This window comes from Elephas maximus, chromosome 3 (genome assembly GCF_024166365.1).
Source record: "Elephas maximus indicus isolate mEleMax1 chromosome 3, mEleMax1 primary haplotype, whole genome shotgun sequence".
NCBI lineage: Eukaryota > Metazoa > Chordata > Mammalia > Proboscidea > Elephantidae > Elephas > Elephas maximus.
Genome location: NC_064821.1, coordinates 77,790,515 through 77,815,581, shown reverse-complemented (window position 1 = coordinate 77,815,581; position 25,067 = coordinate 77,790,515). Strand labels below are relative to the sequence as shown.

The following is a 25,067-nucleotide window of genomic DNA, read 5'->3' as shown; positions in this document are numbered from 1 at the left end:
TTCAGCAGAGCTTCCAGACTAAGACAGGCTAGGAAGAAAGGCCTGGTGATCAACTTCAAAAATCAGCCAATGAAAACACTATGGATCACATGGTCTGATATGCAAACAACCAAGGGGGCGGCGCAAGTCCAGGCAGTGTTTCGTTCCATTGAGCATGAAGTCGCCATCAGTCAGGGACCAACTCAATGGCAGCAAGTAACAACAGCAGTCAGAATTGTTCATTCATTTCTTTAGTCATTCATTCAACCAACCCTCACCTAGCATCTAGGCCCTGTACCGGCAGCAGAGATTTAGAAATGACTCTCTTCAGCGGACCCTCAGTGAGTTCCCATTCTAATGGCGGAGACTGGAACACTGATAATTAGAGCATAGTGGCAAGGGTTACATGGAGGGTATCACAGAGTGCAATGGGACGGGGTGAACAGACCTCAGAAAAGATCAACCCCTCATTTCACAAATGTTAGTAATTACAGCTAATTGAATGCTCACTGTATACTAGGTGCTTTGCACACAACTACCTCATTTCATCTTCCCAACAGCCTAAAATATTGATACTAGTATCCCCATATTTGATGGATAGGTACACTTAGGCCCAGAGAGGTTGCCTGACTTGCCCACAAGGTCACACAGTGAGTAAAATGGCTGCACTACAATTCCAGCCCTTGGCTGTCTGATTCCAAAGTCAGCGATCTCAAACACCAGGCTACAAGGCTGCCAGAGAAGGAGGCTGAAACCCAGTAGTTCGCACAGGGCCCCATCCTGGACTTTGTTACTAAGGAGGAAAATACTGGGTTGGGAGGAGAAAAAAGCTGGGCCACGCTGATGGAAGCTCCCAAAATAACTAGGACTAGAGGCCAGGAATGTAGGGAGGGATTAATGACAGTATACATGCCCAAGAAAAAGTAGCATTTTAGTATTTACACGTTACCGCGCACCAACTAACAACCACGTAGCTGGACAACTACCACGTTCCCAAACTCGCACAGTCGCTAACCAGACCTCTCAACTGCACCCAAAACTTTGCGTCATTTAGGCCAGCCCGTCCAATCCATTCTCTCGGTCTTCTTCTGCTCCGGTGTAGCGACTGCGCTCGATTTGTCGAGCCTGAGCCAAGATGGCGGTGCTCGTGTAACTCCAGTCCGTACTAAGAGGACAGGGCCGTGCCGCCGGCCCAGCAGGAGTCAGAAGTCACCATGCTGAGGGCGGCGTGGAGGGCGCTGTGTCCGATTCGAACCCAGGCAGTGACCCAGGTCCCAGTCCTTAGGCTGCCAGATATAGGGAGGGCTAGGCTTCCCTCCGACCCATGGGGCCTGCAGGCTGGAGGTGAGGGGCTGAAAAACCGGGTAGCAGGAACAGGGAAATAGGGTTCAGAGGAGATGGAGAATAAAGGAGGCGGGGTTGGGGGAGAAGTTCAGCGGCATGATAAGGGAGAGAGGGTGGTGGGTGGGGGAAGAAGTGAGACCGGGTGGGAGAGACTGGGTGAGCGAGGTGGGGAAGAAATGCGGCAGCGGTTAGGTGCTAAGACGTAAAGAGCATGGAGGGAATACTATGCAAGGGCCGTAGAAAGGTTGGATTATTTAAGGAGACCGGTTTCAGCGTTCTCCTTTCCGCGTAGGTCTCCTCCTCCAGACCGCCCGCGGATTTGCCTTCCAGAAACCAGGTAGGAGCCCTTGGGGTGGGACTTTGGTTGGCCAAGGGGATGGAGACGACGAGTTAGAGTCGCAAGATGGGTGGGCAGAGGACCCCTATGCCCACTCTGTCACAAAGACCTGAGCCTGAACCCTGCGAGAGAGGCGGTGGGAGTGAAAATGAGGCAGCAAGAGGGAGAGGGAGTGCATGGCCAGCACTACCCAGGCCTGCCTAGAATAGGTGGACCTTTGTGTCTGCCCTTCTGAGGTGGCAGATGTCGTTTCCCACTCCAAGGCAGTACAGCATAGTGGTTAAGATTCCTCTTACTACATAAATAATGACATTGGACAAGTTCCTTCCTCTTTCTCCCTCTCCCCCTCTCCCTCCCCCTCCTTAATCTCTCTCTCTCCCTCTCTGTGTCTCTCTGTCTCCCTCTCTCAATCTCTCTGCCTTCTTTGTGAAATGAGTATAAAAGTATCTGAGAGGATTATTGTTGGGATGCAGTGATAACACATGGAAAGCATCTTTAGCACAGTGCTCAGTATTTTTATTAATATTATTTGCTTAGTGGCAGAGCAAGGTCTGACCGGAGAGAAGTTGATTTCCCCCTGCCTCCCCTCTCACCTTCGAGGGGTGGCAGGGTTCCCTGTGATCTCTACTTAGTGCTTACATTTCAGACATCCTAAAGCTAGGGGGTAGTCCTTGGGTGGTACAAACGGTTAATGGCTGCTACTGGAAAGGTTGGAGGTTCAAGTCCACCCAGAGTTGCCTTGGAAGAAAGACCTGGTGATCTTCCGAAAACCTGTGAAGCACATTGAAGACCCTATGGAGCACAGCTCTACACTGATACACATGGGGTTACCATGAGTCAAAATTGACTGGACCCCAGCTGGTTAAAGCTAGGGTTTCCTGCCTCAACTCCTTTATTTTATCCATGCAGTCTACCAGCAAGTATTTGTTGAGTGCCTCTTCTAGTCTGGGCCATTGACCAGGCACTCTCTGGGGGATTCAGAGGGAATCAGATTCATTCCTGTCCCCGGGACGACCCATCCTAGTGGAGAATCTGATAACTGTAGGGCCAGAGAGATGTGTGAGAGGGGCAGGCACAGTATGGGATCTTAGGAAAGGCCATCCACTCCAGCATGAAATGTGAAGGCAGGTGCCCACAGGGTTTGCAGAGGAGAAAAATAGCCCAGAGACATCTGATGCCTTGCTTAAGACCCTGGATGTCTCTTACATAGCAGGGGAGTGGTGAAGTCAGCCAAGTCTGGGCGAACAGGCAATGAGAGCTGACTCCAAGTGTTTTCTGTCCTTGTACTGCCAAGAGTTTAGCTTGTCTTGAGACACTTCAATTCTATAATTGTTGTTTCTTCTCAATTCACAGTCCAGCCCAGGCAAGAAGATGACCCACCCCCTTCCACACTGCTCAAAGACTACCAGAATGTCCCTGGAATTGATAAGTAAGCAGGAAGGAACCTCTTTGAGGTGGCAGGGGACCCTGGGAGATTGGTGAGATGGGGGCGGTGGGGAGGGAGACAGTGGCTTCAGGCCTGGGCTGCTTATCTGAAGCTTGTTTATAGAATGGGACAGAGAGCTACAAAAGCCCAGGCATGGTGAGGGTGAGTGGGACAGATGAAGCTTGTCTTAGTCATCTAGTGCTGCTATAACAGAAATACCACAATTGGATGGCATTAACAAAGAGAAGTTTATTCTCTCACAGTCCAGTAGGCTAGAAGTCCAAATTCAGGGCGCTGGCTCCAGGGGAAGGCTTTCTGTCTCTGTCAGTTCTGGAGGAAGGTCCTTGATATCAATCTTCTCCTGGTCTAGGAGCTTCTCAGTGCAGGAACCTCAGGTCCAAAGGACTCACTCTGCTCCCTGCTTTGCTTTCTTGGTGGTTTGAGGTACTCCTCTCTCTGCTGGCTTGCCTTTCCTTTTATCTCTTGTAAGATAAAAGGTGGTGCAGGCCATACCCCAGGGAAACTCCCTTTATATTGGATCAGGAATGTGACCTGAGTAAGGGTGTTACTATCCCACCCTAATCGTCTTTAACATAAAATTACAATCACAAAATGGAGGACAACCACACAACACTAGGAATCATAGCCTAATCAAGTTGACACATATTTTGGGGGGACACAATTCAATCCATGACAGACTCAACAGTACTCTGGGTGAAGACTCTATCCTAACCACGACATACCAAGGAGCTAACATGCCCAATGGGTCTTTGTAGAAATCTCTCTTCTCTTGATCCTCACAACAGCTCTGTGAGAGAAGAAATAGTGTTAAGTGTCCCCCATTTTATAGATTATAAAGCTGCCCAGTGTTATACAGCTACTAAGGGGCAGAGCTGGGGTTTGAATCCAGGGCTGACTGACCCCAAAGCCAGGGTCTTTTTGCTGAGCCCCTGTCCTGTGCAATGGGGGCTGGACAGTCCCTCCCATATCCCCCACGGTGCAATGTGACTTGAGAAGAAACAACAATTATAGAATTGAAGTGTCTCAAGACAGATCACACCATGTTCTAGCTAAAATGGAAATCCTCCTTTGCCTTCCCTGTGACAAGACTAGAACACACGAACTGACAGATTCAATTTCCTCTAGTTATCACATCATTGCATGTTGTCAGCCCAGCAAGCCAAATCTACACAGAACTTTTAATCCCTGGGAAATGGCCCCTACCTCCAGAGAGACTGATTTGTTATGGAAGAAATTGATCATCTCTGCTTTTCAAACTAAAATGAAAACAGCATTGCCTTTCCTCCCTCCCCCAACCCCACCACCAAATGTCTCATTTCTATGGTTTCTCCACAGGGTTGATGATGTCGTGAAAAGACTCTTGTCTGTGGAAATGGCTAACAAGGTGAGTAGCCTGCTCTAAACATTGGCCCCCTTCAGCCCTCTCCTCTGGGATTCCCTCCTACCCTGACACCTGGTTAACACCTTCCCCATGCCCACCCCCCTCCCTGTGCTTCTCAAATCACAGCATTTAGCCCGCTATCATTCACTGTTGACATGTCAGTACCCCCAGAGCATCTTGAGGGAGGAGAGTCTTGTTCCTCATTGTACCCCTAGCACCTGACAAACAGTAAGCACTCAATAAATATCTCATGCGTGAATGAATAAGCAAAGCTTCAGGGGCATTTATCCAACAAGCCATTTCTCTTGTCAGTGGCATTGGCTTTGGACTCACCTAGATGTGAATAGCCATGTGGTTGGTCGGAGGCCAGGCCTGTGAGCAGAGTGAAGTCAGGGCCTGTGCCTTATGGCCTATTTGCTATGGCAACTGCAGCCATGGCTGGCCTTGGGGGACTGAGGGCCAGTTCCTAGGGGTGGCAGACCTCACAGATTCTGTCTCTGTTACTCTCTTTTCAACAGAAGGAGAAGCTAAAAATCAAGCAAGAGTGGCTGATGAACAAGATCAAGGCAGACCCTGAGGACACCAGCTCCCTAGAGGCTCGAAGTTAGTCAGGGGGCCCATGGGGGTGAAGGTGCGGTGAAGGGTTTCAGCTAGCAGGTACCTGATCAGCACCTTTGTCTGCAGGCACCCTAGAGATTAGATATGACTTGGAAAGGGGGAGACACTGGGTAATGAACCTGGGAGAGAGGGTAATGAACACTGGACTCAGTCTCCCAAGGTCTGTGCCCAGGTCCTGCCTCGTACTACGCTTTATATCACCATGAGCTTGGGCAAGTCACCAACCCTCTATCTGAACCTCTGCTTCCTAGTCTGGAAATAGGGCACTGTGGTGGGCAGAGGTAATGTCACCTACGTCATGGTGGATTGTGAGAATCTAGAGGATGTCAGGACCCTCTGGAAACTGTAAAGCTCTGTGCATTACAGGTAAGCTCTGTAATAATAATATCAAGAGCTAATATTTACTGAGTCCTTGTGTGCCGGACACTATGCTAAGAGTTGTAGGTGTATTATTTAATCTTCACAACACTATGTGCTATATACTGTTTTTACTTTCATTGTACAGAGAAAGAAACTGAGGCACAGTTAAGTAGCTTGCCCAAGAACACATAGCTTATAAATGGAAAAGCCAGGATTCAAGCCCAGGGAAGCTGGCTCCTGAGCCAGGGCTTCTAGGCGTACTCCCAAGGGTGTAATGTTCCTGCTTTAGTTTTGAGCTGGAACTGACAGTAGTCCTCATTAGCTGAGAGTGAAAGCCCCTCCTCTCTCCTCTGCTCTCCCCCTTGCTTTGGGTGCAGCTCATCTTCACTGACCACTGGAAGCACGTAGGGCAGACTAATGGACCCACATGAGGCCCGAACGTTTCCTTCCTCCACTAGGGATCAAAGTCTGGTGAGCCCTTCCTGGGCACTAAATCCCCATTGAGAAGATCTGGAGCTCCAACTCCTGACTCCTCCATAGCTCTTTTGAGAAGATGAGTTGCAGCGTCCCTTGGGCCCCAGAAACCCTGGCCTGGTGACCACCTCAACTGCAAAGGGCTGCTCACCTCACCTCACCCATTTCTCCATTATCATTAACACTCTGTTTTCTGAAGGCCAGTTGCTTTTAGCATAGCTCTAGAGGACTTCTCATGAACCAAAGCCCATCTGTGTCTCTACCTTTTATCTAACGTTGTATGAAGGGACCATGTCATCAGAGCCAAGGTTCCCATTGCACTCTGTGGTGCTCCCAGAACTCAGTGTGTGTACAGGGAAGGGCCTGCTGTAGTGAGTGACAGCCTCTCCCTGGAGCCACCTTCTGCTTTTGCCTTTGCCCCTTCGTAATGCCGCAGGGATCAAACAAGAAAATACCTGAAGGGAGGGTACTCCAGGGCCTGGGGAGGTGAATGGGAGCAGATAACTCTGAAAACACATTAGTGGAAGCACAGAGATAAAAGTGGCAGCTGGAAGGAGAGGGGAGGCAATGAGTAGACCCTTGACAGTTACAAAATCTTCTCTCACTGCATTGGCTAGCACCTCTAGTGCAGTGTGGAAGAGCTAACCATGGTCGCATGCATCCTGGTCTACTTCCTGAGTTTAATGGTAATGCTCCAAAGTTTGACCAACAAGAATGATATTTGCTCTGGTTTTGGAACATACATTTATCAGGTTAAGGAAGTGCCCTTCCTTAGGTGATTTTTAAAAGAAAAATAATCCAGTCTTTTGAGAACTAGACATTGAGAGTGCTTTGGGAATTCTAGAGAGCTGTACAGGAGCATTGTGATTGTTATTCCTTGAGTTCTTAAAACATAACCCAGGCGGGGGCCCTTCCTTCCGTCTGTGCCTAGCTCTCATCCTCTGTGGTTTGTGGTTTCAGTTGTTGCCTTGACTGTCAAGATCCAAAGTTATGAAGAACACATGCAGAAACATCGACAGGTAAATCTTGGGCATCCCTCCCAGCTAAACAACATCAGCCTGGAAGAGAGGAGTCTGGGAGGTGAAGGGCTCTGGGGCCAGAGAAGCAGCTTGAGAAGCCAGGTGGCTGCAACACCGGAGTGCCCACCTCTCAGCTACAGATGAAAAACATTTCCCTACTGCCTCTAGCAGAGAAACGGGAGCTTAACAGGGCTGTGCTGAGTGCCACCAGTGATTAAGAGCACACACTTGAGCACATGATCACAGTGTCTGCCACATGGTGGGTGCTCAGTAAATATTTGTTAAATGCATGAGTGCAGCCAGGTAGCCTTGGGTTCAAATCCCAGCTCTGCTACTTGATTTGCTATGTGAGTTCGGGGAATTTACTTTATACATCTGAGCCTCTGTTCTCATAACCTGTAAAGTAGGAATAATAATATAGTACCTGCACACAGGATTGCAAGGATTACATGAAATAATAATAGCAGCCAACATAATGTGCTACATATAAAGCGTCTAGGCCCTGTGCTGAATGCCTTACATGCATCATCTCATTTAACCTTTATAAGCATCTTTTTATCCCATTTTATAAAGGAATAATCCAGACATAGAGTGATTATGTTATTCTGTGAGATACCCTGCTAGGAATGATGTCCTGGGACTTGAAATTAGGTGCTGTCACTTCAGAGCCCACATTCTTAACCCTTAGGCCGTATCTCAGCACAGTGTTGTGGCAGAGCTGCTCTAATTAGGCAGTTGCTGTTGTTTTTAATAAAAGCATGGTTATGGATACCAACAGGTCCAGCACCATGCCCGACATCTAAGTTTCCTGGAGCTGGTTGAGCCTGCTCCTTGGAGGTCACAGTTTTATTCATTTGGGCTGTGGAACACCAGCCCCACTGCAGAGGTTCCTCACAGAGCAGTGCCAGGCTGGGTGTTGGGGGAGGGTGAAGAGCACCAAGTCTTCCTTGCTCTCCACCCAGCTGACAGTTTGCTAAGTTGTGGAGAGGCTGAGAGTGGGTGGTGTAGGGAAAAGAGCATTAGATTTGGAGTCAAATCAGCAGACCCAAATTCAAGTCCTAACCTCAGCACCTGAATCAGTTAACATCTTTGGGCCTTTGTTTTCTCATCTGTAAAATGGGGATAACAATGACAATAGCTACCTCAGGGTTGCACTAGTGTCATTTAAGATTGTTGGGAAATTTCAGTGCAGTGATAAAATAACCATCCTTTGTAACTATGAAGTGGCACACCACTTATTTACAAAATACGAAAAGTAACACAGACTCTCCTACAGGACAAAGCCCACAAGCGCTATCTGCTCATGAGCATCGACCAGAGGAATAAAATGCTCAAAAACCTCCGTAAGACCAACTATGATATCTTTGAGAGGACATGTAAGGAGCTGGGAATTGAGTACACTTTCCCCACTCTGTACTGCCGAAAGGCCCACCGCCGCTGGGTGACCAAGAAAGCGCTGTGCATTCGGGTATGAGTCAGAAATGCTACCTCGGTTGGCCCATTCTGAGGCTGGGATGTGGGGAGGGAGGGGTTCGTCTATTTCTAGTAGCGGTATGGAACTGACCCAGGGCCTGGAGTGGGCTGAGGGAGGTCACAGGTCACCAACTCCATGGAGAAGGGCTGGGGTTACCATCTGGGGGAGACAGTTCCCACCTCACCTGCTCCAGGTCCAAGATTTTGCGTAGGATTACAAAGTCTTCCTGCCCCTTTCCACCCTCAGGTTTTCCAGGAGACTCAAAAGCTGAAGAAGCAAAAAAGGGCCTTGAAAGCTGCAGCAGCAGCAGCCCAGAAACAAGGCCAGAGGAGCCCGGAGGGGCCTTCCGAAGTCAGACCAGAGGCACTCAAAGAAAATCAATAAATTCTGTTACAATCATTTCTTTCTGCCTCGAAGAATGATAGAGAAGTGGGGGCTCCTTTCAGCCTGAGGAGGAAGGGAAGAGGAAGAATTCATTCCCTCCTTCAGCTCTGGGATCCCACAGTTGTCTAAGGCAGTGTGTCTTGTCCTCACACACCAGAGGACACACTTTCCTTACACGCCTCACACACTCACATAAACAACTACCTGTCATCCAGGTGGTATGTGTTTCAGTGGAAGCAAGACTCAGCACATAGCTGCACAGCGCAGGGTCACCGGCTGGCCGCAGGGGTGGGAAAGCCAGCGGTAGAGCTGCCTTCTGGACTGGGCTCTAAAGGATGAGGAGGTCACCAGGCATAGATAGGGAGGAAAGCAACCAGGGAGAAGGAAGTACAAGTACAAAGGCAAAGTCTATAGGTGCGTTCTGTATCCAGACAGCAGGGACTCAGAAATCAAGCTTGGAAGGTGAGCTGAATCTGGGGTATCAGAGGCTTCACATACTAGGCTAAGGAGATTGCACACTGTCCTTTAGGAAATGAGGAGACAGCTAAGGTTTAAAACTGAAGAAGTGACAATAGCCACAGGTCTGTGTTTTACGTTGTTAAGCAGCAACAACATGGAAGGGTAGATGGGGGTGGGAATATCAGTCTTCAGATTGAGAAGCTAAGAAAAGCTACAAGTCCTAGTCCCATGAAACTGCACACATATACAAAACATTGCTTATCAATCTGGCTGCTAAGGTTGTTTCAGACCCACCCAGCAGCTCCTCAGAAGAGAGGCCTGGTAAACTGCTACCATAAAGATTACAGCCAAGAAAATCCTATGGAGCAGCTCTACTCTAATGCTCGGAGTCGCCGCAAGTCGGAATTGACTCAATGGCAACGAGTTTGGGTTTTTTGGGTTTACAGATACCTCCTCCCCCATCAAGCCCACCCATTGACACCAAGTGAAGCACCAAGGCTTGAAGCCTGAACATATTTGGCATGTTTGAAGAACCCAAGGAAGACTGTCTAGAACTGAATGAGTGAAGAGAAAAGTAGGAAGAGATGAGTTAAGAGGGGCAGGCAGACACGAGATGCCACGGCACTTCTTGGAGGAAACTGGCCTTCATTCTCAGAAGGAAGCCATTGAAGAAAGCCAAAGAGGAAAGAAAGTGATGTCCGAAGAGTAGTTGGAAATTTAAATCCAGCACTCAGTAGAGATCTGGTCTGGGAGTCCTTACTTTTAGGTGGTCATTCAAGCCATGGGTGTGAATGAGTGTAGAAGAAAAAGGCCAAGGACAGGTATGGGACAAAGAACCTGATTTGGCCCTTTGTCTCTACTTTCTGAAAATAAGTAATTAAGTATTTAAGGTACTCTTTGTTTTCCTAAGATAGCCAAGCAAGTAGTGGCTATACAAGTCTCACACCTGGTGAACTAACTTTAGAAAGGTGGGGGGGGGGGTGCCTAATGCAACCATGCATATTCATTGATTGGATAGATTATAACTATGCAGTAAGGCCCAAATCATGCATATTCATTGAGGTCCCAATAACTAGGGACCTGGAACCTTGGAGTTCTCCCTTTGGGGCTTCCAGGGTTGCTGAGAATATCCATGTGTGAGATAGGGAGTGGCCTGTCCCTAGGGACAATGGAGGCCATGTTCCAGAAACTCTCCCAGACCTTGCCTGATGCGTCTCTTCCCATATATCCTTTCTGGTTATAACAAATGGGTAACTGTAAGGACACCCCACCCAAAACCCGTTGCCGTCTAGTCAGTTCCAATTCATGGCCACCCTATTAGGCTAATAAAACTGCCCCATGGGGTTTCAAGGCTGCAAATCTTTATGGAAGCAGACTGCCACATCTTTCTCCTGTGAGTTGCTGGTGGGTTTGAACCACCAACCTTTAGGTTAGCAGCCCCAAGCACTTAATCACAGCGCCCCCAGGGCTCCTAATTGTGACGGAATAAAAACCATACCAAACCCGTTGAGTCAATTCCGACTCATAACAACCCAAAAGAACTGCCCCAGAGGGTTTCCAAGGAGTGGCTAGTTGCTGGTATATTCAAACTAGTGGCTGGTGGATTCAAACTGCTGACCTTTTGGTTAGCAGCTGTAGCTCTTAACCACTGTGCCACCTAAAAAATCCAACCCATTGCCGTCCAGTTGATTCCAACTCAGCAACCCTATAGGACAAAGCAGAACTGCCCCATAGGGTTTCCAAAGCTGTAAATCTTTACGGAAGCAAAATGCCCCATCTTTCTCCTGCGGAATGGCTGGTGGGCTTGAACTCCTGACCTTTCAGTTAGCACCCAAGCACTTAACCACTGCACCACCAGGGCTCGTTAGGTATAGGTAAGAGTCTCTCTGAATTTTGTGGGCCATTCTAGAGAATTAATGAACCCACAGGGGCAATAAGCCAGCAGAGGCTGGCAGTACAAAGTGGATTTGTGTAGACCCAGCTCTGGGTGACTAAGTGACAGGAAAAGGCCACATGGGCAGTTGATGAAGAACAATAGAGTCCTAGCTTGTGACCTAGTCCCAGGAGATAACAGCAAGGGGTCTGGGAAAGGTCAGTTGGTCTCAACTGCAGACTCCTGAGCTCAAGGCTGCTCCCTGATGACCTAGCCTCCAGTGGCCAGGGATGTTTTGATCCAGCTCAGGATAGCCAGGGATGAGTGGTTAGAGTCAGAGAGGAACTGCCTCCGAAGTGGCTGTCAACAAGGAGTGGGAAGGTGAGGCCTGGCTCCACTTGTAGCTGGGAATTAGATTCACACTGATCCTTGCTATGCAGTTAGTGGTAAAGGTGGGGTATGCCCACCTTGCCCCTTTTATGGTGCAGTTTGTAGCCTCGAAGACCTCATAGTTGGTCTGGTGGGAGTCTGTGCCTGGGTCAGGATAGGAAGGGTGATCCCTGAGGTCATACATAGCCTGGGTGAAGAAGCTGAGCCAGAGTCAGGAGGAACTGCTAGGGTTGAGGAAAAGGTGAAACAGGGAGCCTGGGATCCTGCAGAATCAGTAGAAGTGAGATGAGAGGCTCAGAATCCAGCTATTCTGATATGACCTCCAGGAATAGTTAGGAAGGGCGTTTATGGGGCAGGACTTCTGAGTGGGCATGGCTACCGAGAGGTGCTGTGCTACAGGGCCAGTTGCCAACATTTCAGGGGCTAGCAGAGGGGAAAACCATTGCCATCCAGAGGATTCTGACTCATAGTGACCCAATAGAACTGCCCCATAGGGTTTCCAAGGAACGGCTGGTGGATTCAAACTGCCACCTTTTGGTTAGCAGCTGAGCTCTTAACCACTGCGCCACCAGGGCCCCTAGCAGAGAGGATGGAGACTAAAAGAATTGCTGGAGAGAGAAAACAAATTTATGGAGCAGGCCCTGCAGGAAAGGCATTGTTTTAGGTGCTTTAAAAAAAAAAAAAAAAATTTTTTTTTTTTTAGACATATCTAATCTTCAAAATCACTCTCATCCCCGCATTGGCATGTTTATCCTCATTTTACAGTGAGAGAACTGAGACTCACAGAGTTTAGATAACTTAGCCAAATTCACACAGCTGGTAAGGGCCAGGCCAGATCTGAAATGAATCCAAAGCCCATGTTCTCTCCACTATACACTCTAGGGGCAAAAAATGGTCTGAGAAGCTAAGGGAGGAATCTACATTACAGCAAACTCAAATGCTTCTAGGAGCTAGGCAGGTAACATCAATTTATGAAAGCTAGGTGGAAAACATGGAGGCAGCGGTGGTTCAGTAGAGTTCTTGCCTTCCATGAGAGAGACCCCGGTTCAATTCCTGGCCAATTCACCTCATGCACAGCCACCATTTGGCAGCGGAGGCTTGCGCGTTGCTGTGATGCTGAAAGGTTTCAGCAGAGCCTCCAGACTAAGAATCAGAGGCCAACTCAACAGCAGCTAACAACCGGCAAAAGGCAGTGATGCTGAACTGCTTGTTACATTACTACGATAGTTACATTCGCTTTTCGAATGGTGCACAGATCAGGCAAAATCGCCAAATTAACGAAGCCTTGGGCTGCCAGCTTTAACCACTGTATGATATCTGATAGGGATATGTCAGTTAAGGCAGGACCAAAATATTCAAGATAAAGCAGTTTCAGTGGGGTGGAGGGAAATGAATCCTAGTGGCAATAAGGTAGGGAACGAAATGTTAAGTTCAGGTCGTATAGGTTATTCTTTCAAAAAGTTTGGCTGTGAAGGGAGGGCAAATGGACTATGGACTAGAGAGGGTGTTAACTCCATTTTACATTTGAGGAAGCTGAGGCTCAAAAAACTTGCCCAAGAATGTAACTGCTGTCAAAAATTGCTGTAAAAAGTTGAATTGGCAAAAGTTGTGTGACAGATATATTTACAACATACCACAACAAGAACAAAAAGAGCAGCTGCTGAGGCTGTTTAGGTATAACCAAACACCTCATGGGATTTGGTTTCTTGGATTGAAGGTTTAGGATCACGGTTCACGGGCTATCCCAGTCAATTGATCTAATATGTTGTATGCTTCTGTTCAATCTCCTAGTTCCTTGTATATTTCCTGGGGTCTTAAAAGCTTGTAGGTGGCCATCCAAGGAACAACAATTGGTCTGTATTCTCCTGGAGCAACAGAGGAAAAAGGAGAGTCAGAAATCCAAAAACAAAACCCATTGCATTCTGTAGATTCCAACTCACAGCTATCCCCATAGGGTTTCCAAGGATGTAAATATGGAAGCTGGTGAGTTTGAACAGCTGACCTTTGTTTGGGTTTGCAGCAGAGCACTTAACCACTGTGCCACCAGGGCTCCTTTCCGAGTCAGGAACAGGAGGAAGAAATGGGACAACTGCCACCTTTGCCATGAGGCCAAAAGAACTGCATGGTGCCCTGCTACCATTACTGAATGTTTTGATCAAAGATTCTACAGAAGAATCCTGATCAAAAGGGAGAAAATAAAAAACAGAATTTTAAATTCTCATGGACTCCATGCAGACTTTCTGGAGCCATGGATGCTGGATGAACCCCTGAAACTATTGCCTTGAGATAATCTTTAAATCTTAAACCAAAAGTATCCCCTGAAGTTTTCTTAAAATCAGACTAGTTTACCTTAACTGGTAAAGAATGTAGGAGCACTGGTGATGCAATGGCTGCCAACCCTGGTTAGCCCTGATTAAGTGCTCAGCTGCTAACTGAAAGGTCAGAAATTTGGACCCACCCAGTGGCTACATGGGAGAAAAACCCTGGCTATCTGCTTCAGATTACAGCCCAGGAAACCCTATGGAGCAGTTCTACTCTGTCCTATAAGGTCACTATGACTCAGAACCCACACCACAGCACCTAAAAACAGTGAAGAATGCCTTGAGCATTGTGCTCTTTTCAGAATTATCGGTATGGGATCAAGGAGCCTCAGGAGGCACTGGTTAATAGCTTGGCTGCTAGCCTACCAAAAGGTTTGCAGTTTGAATCCACCAGCAGCTCCTTGTAAGCCCTATGGGGCAGTTCTACTCTGTCCTGTAGAGTTTCTATGAGTCGCAATCAGCACAATGGCAACTGGTTTGGCTTTTTCGGTTTATATGGGATCAAACTGACAACAGCAACTTGAAAGAAAACTTAGGGGGTAGTGAGCTTATGTTAATAGGGGAGGAACAATCCAGAAAAGGAGGGTGAGAATGGTTGCACAGCTTGAAGAATATAATCAATGTTACTGAATTGGTGTATGTTCTACCGTGTACATTCTCAACAAGAAATAATTTTTTAATTCAAACTCAGGTCCTTTTGACCAGAGTCTGCTCTAAAGATGTTTTGTTTGCTTGGGTTTTCCCTCGATTATGGCCCCGTGAGAACCAAGACCAGCGGAGGGGCGGGGATGGCGGGTGGTCGTTTGAACGAAGCGGGGCCCAGCTGCTGGGCCCACCCCTTTCCTCCCCGCCTGAGTCCCGAGCGCCGGTTTTCTGCGCCGCGGCTGGGAGGCTCTACCCACCAGTTTTCCGCGGGACCCAGCAAGGGACCTCAACCTGCCGAGACAAGCTTAGGAAACTCAAAGCCAACGTACCCCAGCAGAGCGCCAAACCCAGCCCCCCTTCGGCGCCTGGCTCGGACCAATCCGCCCCGTACGGTCTCTGCCACCCAGACCAATAGGTACCCGCATTCGGAGCACCTCCCACCAAACGGCATTCTGATTGGTTCGCCTTTCTTGTCCGTGGCGTTGCCCTAGCAACCAAGCTAGTGGAACGCGGCGGCCGGGTCTCCAGTCCACTGGCTGCCAGGCTCTGGGACTCTCCACGGTCCCTGCTCGCTTCCGGCACCATGTCGGTGCGAACGCTACCGCTGCTCTTCTTGAACTTGGGCGGGGAGATGCTTTACATCCTAGACCAGCGGCTGCGGGCCCAGAACATCCCGGGAGACAAGGCCCGCAAAGGTGAGAGGCGCCCGGCCCGCAGAGCCAGACCAATACCCCACAGCCCAGGCTCTTCACCGCCGGCACCCACAGCCACCGCCACAACCCGGGCTCTTCGCAGCCTGACCAATACAGTACCCCTGCACACTGCGCTTTTATAAGCAAGGGGCCTTTCCCTGACGCCGTGACCCCATACAGCCGGAGCCCCTCTGGAGTCAAGTGCCCCAAAACATCCCTTCGCAGCAAAGGGACTTATTACTCCCGTTAGATATAATTAGGGGACCTGATCCCCCAACTTCCCCCATTCCCTCAAATAGGAGAGGCGATTTCCCAATCTTTCTTGACAACTGGCTCCTATCAAATGTTTGGAGTCCCAGTTGATACATGCAGTTTGCCAGTCCAAGCATCTTCCTTACCCCCAGGGAGCAGATCCTGATTCTCCATTCCTCTGTGTAGCATCCTCTCACATAAGCTGGAGACCGGTCTTGCATACTTCAGAAACTATTTCAAGAAACACGGGGTTCCGAAATAATGTGGATAAATAAGAAAACATGAGAAAATCATAAGGCTTTCCGTTCCCAAGTGTTGGAGGAGAATGCAATTGTAGAAATAATCATATGAGAGCCTCTAAGATGGGAAATCAGGCTCCCATACACCACATCTAATCCGCAGAGAAATGACCACCCAGACCCTCTGCCATCCTTTCTCTCTTCCTTCTTCCTTCCTCCCATCTTCACCCAACAACTACTTTCACCAAGTTTCCTGGGATTAAGTAAGAAAGAAATATTTCAAGATAGCAGAGGAAAAGTTGAGATAACCGATATGGACACTATTTAAAACATTTATTCTCTCCAACGCTCTCTGTATGCTCAATTGATGTTAAACATATGTATTCAGATGTTAGCATACATATTGAGGTATCAACTATTGTGTTGGTGTGACTGAGTCAGAATGCTTGCATAAGGAGATAAAAAGAACTCCCTATAGCATACCTCCTCCATTCATTCTACCCACTGCTGGCAGGGAACTTTCTAAAATGCAAATCTATCCCCGCTTAAAACCCATCACCTGCCTTCCACTGCTGTCTGGATCAAGGCCAAGTCCCTGTGCATGACATTTCTGGCCCTTCCTAATCAGTTCTCTGTCCACCTCTGCAGTCCCAACTCCCACCACTGCCTGCCTCCTACTTTGCATTTTAATAATACCAAACTGCTTCTAGTTTCCCATTTAAATCATGTTTATTCATGTTCCCATGCTAATAGTCTGTTCCACCATCCTTCTCCTTCCAGCCCTCAGTATTCAGCTTAAGAATCATCTTTAGGGAGGTGGGGGAAATGGCCTGCCGCACTCTCATCGCAGCCTCTCTCTACCTCATCACTGGCCGTATTAGATGAAGTGATCTATGTATGTGTCCATCTCCCCCACTTGATTGCCTTCTTCTTTGTGCTTCAGCACCTAGCACAGTGCCTAGTCCAGCGTAAATGGATGCTCAGTGAATGTTTGTTGAACTGATGATCTAAATTGGCTGTTTCATATGATGTTGCCATTTCTTTCTCAAGAAATTTCTGTTTTCCTTGGTGTCTTTGTTACCTGGTTTCATTCTGGCTAATGGCACCCGTGAGCTGACAAGGCCAGTATTCTCAGACTAGTAGTCTGCATCTTGAGTACCAATTCCAGTTTTGCCATTTAATTAGTTGTGTGACTGTGGGGTATAACCTCTATAAGCCTATCTGTTTCTCCATCAAATGGGGATAATAAAACATACCTTAAAGTGAGGTTGTAAGAACCAAAGGAGATAATGTCTACAACATGTTTAGCACAATGAGTAGTGGGTGTTACCTTTCAAGAAGAGACCTGGGCAAGGCCCTGTGAATACTAGGGGACCAGCTTCCTTTGTCTTCAGGAACTATAGGCTTTCTTCTGGTTTTGCTAGATTCAGCTTTAGGGATGCTCATACATCTTTAGCATGAACTCATATGCACACACTCATTCATTCCATAGTTTTGGGTTGAGTGTTAGGCACTATGTCAGATACCCTTCTGAGTATTCGTTCCCTGGAGGAGGGCTTTTGATCAGTCTAGTCCAGTAACTGGCTAAACCTGTCATATCTTCCTAATGACAACAACAACAAACATTTATTAAGCAATTACTATGCCAATGACTCCTAAACAGTTTAATTTTCACAACTGTCCAACGAGGTAGGTAATACTACTGTCCCCATTTTACAGGTGGGGAAACTAAGGCTAATTTTCCCAAGGTTACATCAATGGTGAGAGGGGAAGTAAAGGATATGAACCCAGACAGTTGAGCTCCAGAACCCATACTCTCACCCAGTATGGTCTTAACCAGTGCCCTATACTGCCTTACCTGGGAACTGTATCAGAATCTTTGGGTTTGTAGAGATTGGTAGATCAGGAGTGGGAGGAGTTTGAAAATATATATATATCCAATATACCCATTGATTTTATAAAGTAAACGGCAGAAAGTAGTTGGCTGATGGGAATTTGTAGCATGAAAAAGCATGGTAGAGAGTGTAGGATTCAAAAACTTGAGAGACATTTGTCTCTTCCGGCATTTAAAGTTGGTGTGGCTGCAGGAGCAGAAGCCACTGTGACAGATACCTATACACAGAAGCCTATAAAACACGAGGCACAATAAACTAGTCCTTTGTTGAAGCTTAGAATGGAAATCATATTTCTTCTAGATGTTGTCATTATCTTATACAACTGATTGGTCTCCTGGAGGCCATCCCTGTTCCCACAAGGCCAATGCAGATGTTGCAGTTTTCCCCCACAATGCAGCCTCTAGTTTAGCATTCAACAGAAGGGAAGTGCTCTCTCTATGGGGCAACTTTTGAGTGTTGCATATTGAATTTTGTCCCATGTTTTAAGCAATAGCAAGAATGATAAAAACTGCCTCTGCCTCACTTCCATCATCTTAAAAGTGCTCATACATAATTTCACTTTTACATTTTGCTTAAATTATTCATTTTACAGAAGGAAACTGAGGCATGAAGCCACTAGGTGATTTTCCAAGATGTTGAGATCACAGTGTAGTACTGAGCAACCAAATGGCTGTTAGGGTCTGTTTTTATTTTTCTGGTTCCAATTAACAGCCACCTCTGGATACCCTTGGGCCTGACTCCCATTCAAAATATAACTCAAGTGTGATTGTCACAAACAAGTCATCTGAAGAAATAATAGAGAAACAGGACATCTTTTACCTCCCCTCTGGAGGGAAGGGCCCCGGAGCACGCAGCACTGCAGAGACCTCTGCTGGAACTGAGCGTCATTACCTGCAGGAGTGACTCCGTACCCCTGGGCACGCATTTGCCGCTCCTTTTTGTCAACAGCAGGCAGTTCACAGTCCCACAGGTAGTTCACTGCCCCGCAGAGTTGAGCCCCTTGCAGCAACACTGAATTCCTGCCAGACTAATGCAAGACTGCCTGCTAAATAAATGTCCCAGAAAGACAGAAGATGCAGACAGTATGCCAGAGAAACCAGTATCTGCTTTAAAAGGCCAGACTCTTAGTTCTGCTTTCCAAATATTTTCTCTCCAAAAGTCTGTGACACTTGCGGGAGAGGGGGCAGTGGTAGTTCAGTGGTAGTATTCTTGCCTCTCGTGTGAGGGACCCAGGTTCGATTCCTGGCTAATACACCTTATGCATAGCCACCGCTCACCTGCCAGCTGAGGCTTATGTGGTACTGTGATGCTAAGTAGGTTTCAGTGGAGCTTCCAGACTAAGATGGACCAGGAAGAAAGCGTGGCGATCTACTTCTGAAAAAATCAGCCAGTGAAAACCATATGGATCACAACGGTCCAATTCCATTGTGCATGGGGTTGCCATGAGTCAGGGCTGACTTGACGGCTAACAACAACTTGTGGGAGAAAGATGGTAAGTTTTCCCAGAGGAGTCTGACCTGGCAAATGGAAACCCTTCGCCCTTTGTTAAGGCATGGTACCAGGTGGCTGTCTGAATGGGCTCTTCCTGGCCGTTGGTATTGTGTGTTGAAGGCATGCATATGCTCCGATTATAACTTCAGAAATCACCACTGAAACAATCTAGTGGCACATGTTTCCAAAAGAGATCATTAATCAAAAATCTTTTTAAAATGCAGGTATGCCTAAAACTCTGTCTATCTAGGAACGGTATTTCTAAATTGAAATCTCAGAAATTTAAAGTAAAAAACAAAGTCATCTTTCATCCATTATGGGTGATGTCCGACGTACTTCAGCACAGAAAGTGGGACTAGAAGAATAGCCAGCTAAGTGCTTGATGTGTATTATTCATTTCGTCCCCACAATAATCCAGTGGAGTAAGTGCTATTATGATCCCCGTTTTATAGATAAAGAAATGGAGACCTAAAAGAGGCTAAGCAAGTTATTCAAAGTTATATAGCTAGTAAGTGATAGAGTCAGGCCTCAACCCCTAAAAAGGTCTTCATTCTCACAGATTTCTCTAGCCTTAGCCACGTGCATTTTTCTTTGTTTGGTTTCTCAGCATCTTCCAGACTGCCTTTGTCCTCAGGAATTTTCTTTACAGTGGTCCCATTGTTACTTCCCTCTTTTAACATGGAAATCACACATCTGTATTTAAAAAAGTAAAGCAGAAACAAATATTGGCACTTTTTTTCCTTTTAATCCACTTATCAAGTTTCTATTTTGAGCAGTTCTATCTGTACTATAGATAGGGACATCTTTCATTAATAAAAAATCAAGTTGTACAAAAAGAAACTTGTTTTTTCTACCTGTTCTTTGAATTATTCTTCCTTGTGGAGGTCAGTGTTTTTATAAGCCTTATTTTGAATGATGTGTGTTCTCCCAGCATTACAGCATGAGTTCTTTAGCCTTTTAATATGGGCCCCAGGGTAGCTAGCCCTCCTGAGTGTCCTCTCTCCCTAGGCCACTCTCTATAAGACATAGCCTCTCTAGGGCATTTTGGGGGGCTTGTTGTTTATCCATCATCCTTTTAAATGTATCAAATGGAAGGCAGAGGGTTTGCATTAGACGTTAAATGCAAACACGAAAACTAACCCGTCATAGGCCAGATAATTAGAATTGGTGTTTTTTTAAAGCCTCCTTGTAAGTAATGTTCCTGCTTTATGAACTGGTGTTTTCTTTTTATATGCTTCATGTAGATGAATGGACAGAGGTGGACAGAAAACGAGGTATGCTCTCTCTTAGCTGCATGTATTCAGTCTGCATCCACAGGTTCACTTGGTCCTTTATCAATGGGGTTTGAAGTGTGACTGCTCCAGATATTTCAAAGTAAGAGTAAAAAAAAATTTTTTAAAGTAAGAGTATAGGCATGAATTTGTCTTCGGCTGAGACACTGATTATACATTCAAATCTGTTGCCTAAAAGAAACACAGCGTAGAAGATGAAAACCAAGCAAACTTTGGCAAAGGGGCTATGCCGTACCTGAGGGATCTGTCTCCTTTTATCAGTTCCAAGATTTGCAGGGACAGCTGGGGCAGTCACTACACTTCTGGATAGGTTGTCCTATTTGGTGGTCCTTAAAACCATTTCATTATACTGTTATGTGACCAAAGAATTGTGCTTCAACAGGAGTGAGCCTCCCTAAGCTGTTCTCCTTAGCATAGAGAAGTATCTGTTGAGCAGCTGGGAGAAACGGAAGCATGTGGCTGCATGGCTGTCAGAATTGTGGGTAGAAAGCATAATAACATGCGTGCAGTATGGCCTTAACGTGCTAAATCTTGAGTTTCCCCCTCACCTATATCTCAATTAGGCAGGTACCTGGCCTGAAAGCTAGCAGCAAACCTGTAAACGTTGCTGACTCCTCAGAATAAAACCTTAGCCGTCCTCAGCCTTCAAATGTCACGGGTATCTTCCATCATTTGCCATTTGTATGCAGTTTATGCATGTCATCAGGTATGCTTGTTAGTATTTTAAATGCCCTCACCATGCCAAGTATGCTGGGGAGATAACATATAATATTTAAGAGTACAGGCATTAGAATCAAACAGACCTCAATCTCATTTCTACTCCACCACCAGCTCTATGACCTTGGACTTGAACTTCACTAAGATCTTTCCTCCTCAATAGAATGAGGCTGATAATCCAGAGTTGTCTTGGAGTGTAAATGAGATAATGCATGTAAAGCTCTGAGCCCAGTGTCTGGAACATAGTAGGAATTCAAACCATGGTAACTATCCAGGAGCGTTTCCTAGCTTTTCTCTTTTAGCCTTGGCTCCAGAACGTGTGTTCTCGTGAATAAGTGGATTTAGAGCAGAAGTCACTACAACAACTCAATTGCTTTCATTGAGATAATCAGACCAGGCTCAAAGAAAGCCCAGTCAAGGTGCTTGATACGCTTTTATGATACTTCACAACCATCTTTTGAGCAATTTTTGGCCCACCTCTTGACTCATGGCAGAATTTCAGGCATGAAGTGTGGATTTTGAAGGCTTTCTGTATACATATTTGAATCACTGGCATTTGTTTTTTAACTTAAGCATTTAGAAATAATGAACAGAAACTGACTTCATAATCTGAACCTGGGACTGGACACCTGATGTGTGGAGAACACAGATAGTTACCAACCCTTCTGATGCAGCTCATGAAAAAGCACTTTCCACCCCTTCCTTAGTTGTTCCTCGATGAAATCTGGCTCCTAGTACATTCCTGCCTCATGAAAATTATGCAAAGCTCATTTTGAGCATCAAAAACTAACACCAAGACAAATTAATAGGTTTGCTTAAAGCTATGATATTTCTCAGGTTTAGCTTAAATACAACATGAGCTGCTTCTGTAGGGTAAGGATAAGATCTCCTTCTTTGTACCTGTGGTGCACAGTAGGCCCACATCAACCAAGGGCTATGTGAAGTAAATTGTGAGGTGAAGGTATGTTAATTTGTGCCCCGCCACCCCGTATTCTTTCCAAAGAATTAAGTGGGAAGTAGGAGCCCCGGGTACCAAGGCCCAACGTAAAACTGCCATTTCCTCTTTAGGGGCGTTTTTGTTCACCGGTCTGCCCCAACTCTTTCTCAACAGGTGAATTTTCTGAACATTCTTCTGCAAGAAGCCATGATGACATACAGCTTATTCACTTCCCAGGGAGAAAGGCTTCATTTTGCTATTACTTTGCCAGAGTGCCTAACCATTGCCTTGGGATTTTCTTTCTTTTCAAACTGATTTATTTGGGTCTAAGCTATTTTCCTAAATGCTACTAAGAGCTCAAAAATACTAGAGAAATGACTCAGCCCATAGGTGAATGGTAGCTATTTATGAGTGTTAACATAATCAGGGCTGACAGTCATACTTTAACTTCAATTCTTCCTCTTTGACACCCCTCCCTGGCCTACATAAATCTAGAAAATTCTTCATATTCTCTCTTGTGAGGCCTGATGTGCGGTTTTTTAATTGTACCTAGTTCCTTGCAAATTCTGCATTTTATATAGTCTGTGGTAAGAAAAACATTAGAAAACCCAGTTATCACAGGCTCTTACTTGTTTAGGTTGAAGGGAAAAGGCCATGCATGAGGCAAGCCCAGAAGAGTTAACATGTCTCCAAGCTGTCCACATTGGGGAAATGCCAGTGCTCATTAAAGGCAAGCTGTGGTGACCTGAAGTTGTCAGATATGAGGGAAACCTGTGTTAGTAATGGATTTGGTTCTCCATCACTGTGTGATAGGATGGAGACGAGTAAAAGCCAAAGGCCAAACGTGAATTCAGCACTCCCATAAGGAATCACAGATCAGTTCTTTTGTGTCAGTATGGGAACAAAATGTTTCTCCCTCTCCCTCTCTCTTTCCCTCTCCGGCCCTTCCATTTATGATTTAAGTACAACCAGCTCCCTCTCCCCTCATAAATGCTTTGAGATGCTTTAAAATACTGGCCTGAGGCCTCAGGGATCTTCTCTCAATTACTTACAGGTAGAGAAGGTCCCTAAAATAATAACCTCACTGTTCTACCTTGCCATCACTCTCTAAGATAGATGGCCACAGCCAGTCACCTGGCACGTCCCTTGTGTTAGGTGAAAGAAAGAGGAGTTTGTACCTTTTATAATAATCACCCTTGTTCAGTAAGTGATTGTATAATTATTTTAAATAATCCAATTTTCTTTCAAATTTTAATTACTATGAATGTATACTCTCAGCATCCATATACTCTTACCTGTGGGCCAGAATATATCTGGCTTAAAAATAAGCTGTGTTCAAACATACTTGTTCCTCTTTCTTATACCAGAAGGTTTTCCTAGCCTTAAACTAATGACATTTATTTGACTAGCACAGAATTTCTGGATGAATAAAAGTTGTTGTTGTTGTGAGGCACCATCAAGTCGACTCCAACTCATAGTGACCCTGTGTACAACAGAACGAAATACTTCCTGGTTCTGCTCCATCCTCACAATCATTGCTATCTTTGAGCTCATTGTTACAGCCACTATGTCAGTCCATCTCATTGAGGGTCTTCCTCTTTTTCGCTGACCCTCTACCAAGCATGACGTCCTTCTCCAGGGACTAGTCTCTCCAAAGTATGTGAGTCAAAGTCTCACCATCCTTCCTTCTAAGGAGCATTCTGGCTGTACTTCTTCCAGAACAGATTTGTTTGTTCTTCTGGCAATCCATGGTGTATTCAGTATTCTTTGCCAGCACCATAATTCAAAGGCATCAATTCTTCTTTGGTCTTCCTTACTCATTGTCCAGCTTTCACATGCATATGATGCAACTGAAAATACAATGGCTTGGTTCAGGGGCACCTTAGTCCTCAAAGTGACATCTTTGCTTTTGAACACTTCAAAGAGGTCTTTTGCAGCAGATTTGCCCAATGTAATATGTTGTTTGATTTCTTGACCACTGCTTTCATTGGCCTTGATTGTGGATCCAAGTAAAATGATATCCTTGACAACTTCAATATTTTCTCCATTTATCTTAATGTTTATTGGTCTGAATGAATAAATGGAGACCTAGAATTATAGATACCGTGGTTTGCACACTGCTTAGGACCTTTTGTTCTCCAACCAGATGGAGTTTTCCCACTTGACCAATGGTATGAGATATGTCACTACGGTGTATATCAACATTATAGATCAAATATAGAAGCTGGACAATTAATTCTCTATTCCAAGTGGCTAAAATAAAGGTTTTTCTCTGAAGAAAATGTATACATTCTGTTAGAAACCTTAAAAGTATCTTAATGTCTAACCAGTGAGTAAACTTGTATATTTTCATAAAATGTTTTACAAAAGAAGAATCAATGACCATTATGGGTCCCATATTTATAAAATTTAATTTTACGTAAAAATATTACAGATTCGCTAATTTAAAAAAAGGGTCGATGCTGTTTCTCATTTTAGGAAGAGATCTAAATGCTATAGAAATCTTTTTTTAAAGAAGGAAGAAACATTTCCCAGCTATCAAGTGAGATAATGTATGTAAAGGTGGTTTATAAGCACAGCACATGCATACATTGTCATCTTTTATGTTTGCTCTGAAATGATCTCTTGAAGTACTTTCATCCTCCTGCTTTCTACCAGGACACCTGTGTGTTTTCCCCAGGAAGCAAATCCCACCTGATGTGTCAGCATCCCACATCTGAATATACTCAGCTCCTCCAGGGAGCTGTGCACAGGGCATTTCTGAATAAAGTTTCCTTCACTACCTTGCTTAGCTGTGTTCTGTCTTGTCTCTACAGTTCTGAACGACATCATCTCCACCATGTTCAATAGAAAGTTCATGGAGGAACTGTTCAAACCCCAAGAGCTCTACTCCAAGAAGGCCCTGAGGACAGTCTACGACCGCTTGGCTCATGCCTCCATTATGAGACTGAACCAGGCCAGCATGGATAAGGTGAGCAGACGGCTTCCTCTGCCCTCTTCCTTGCATTTCTTGTACCTTTTGTGAGTGATCAGAGACTGAGGTCAAA

At 45.9% G+C, this 25,067-nt stretch overlaps 2 protein-coding genes across 3 annotated transcripts in view; both read left to right on the top strand.

Annotated features, from left to right (window-relative positions):
• Positions 1-1,049: 1,049 nt before the first annotated feature.
• On the top strand, positions 1,050-8,836 carry MRPS15 (mitochondrial ribosomal protein S15). Its single transcript, XM_049878774.1, has 8 exons — positions 1,050-1,323; positions 1,616-1,660; positions 3,014-3,089; positions 4,443-4,491; positions 5,007-5,091; positions 6,901-6,959; positions 8,236-8,427; positions 8,680-8,836. Exons 1-8 carry the CDS (start codon positions 1,194-1,196, stop codon positions 8,815-8,817), a joined length of 774 nt encoding a protein of 257 aa, XP_049734731.1. The 5' UTR covers positions 1,050-1,193; the 3' UTR covers positions 8,818-8,836.
• Positions 8,837-14,998: 6,162 nt separating this feature from the next.
• The window catches only part of OSCP1 (organic solute carrier partner 1), a 45,385-nt gene continuing 35,316 nt past the window's right edge, over positions 14,999-25,067 (top strand). For both annotated transcript variants that reach the window (XM_049878770.1, XM_049878769.1), the window contains exons 1-2: positions 14,999-15,200; positions 24,837-24,991. In XM_049878770.1, coding sequence (XP_049734727.1) covers positions 15,089-15,200; positions 24,837-24,991 — 267 coding nt within the window. In that variant the 5' untranslated portion in view covers positions 14,999-15,088. The remainder of the gene's footprint in view (positions 15,201-24,836; positions 24,992-25,067) is intronic.

Bases quoted from the DNA above. Each gene is read 5' to 3' on its own strand.
- MRPS15 (XM_049878774.1), top strand. From the start codon at position 1,194: ATGCTGAGGGCGGCGTGGAGGGCGCTGTGTCCGATTCGAACCCAGGCA. The intron at 4,492-5,006 runs GTGAGTAGCCTG...TCTTTTCAACAG, and splicing joins CTGTGGAAATGGCTAACAAG to AAGGAGAAGCTAAAAATCAA. The intron at 8,428-8,679 runs GTATGAGTCAGA...TTCCACCCTCAG, and splicing joins AGAAAGCGCTGTGCATTCGG to GTTTTCCAGGAGACTCAAAA.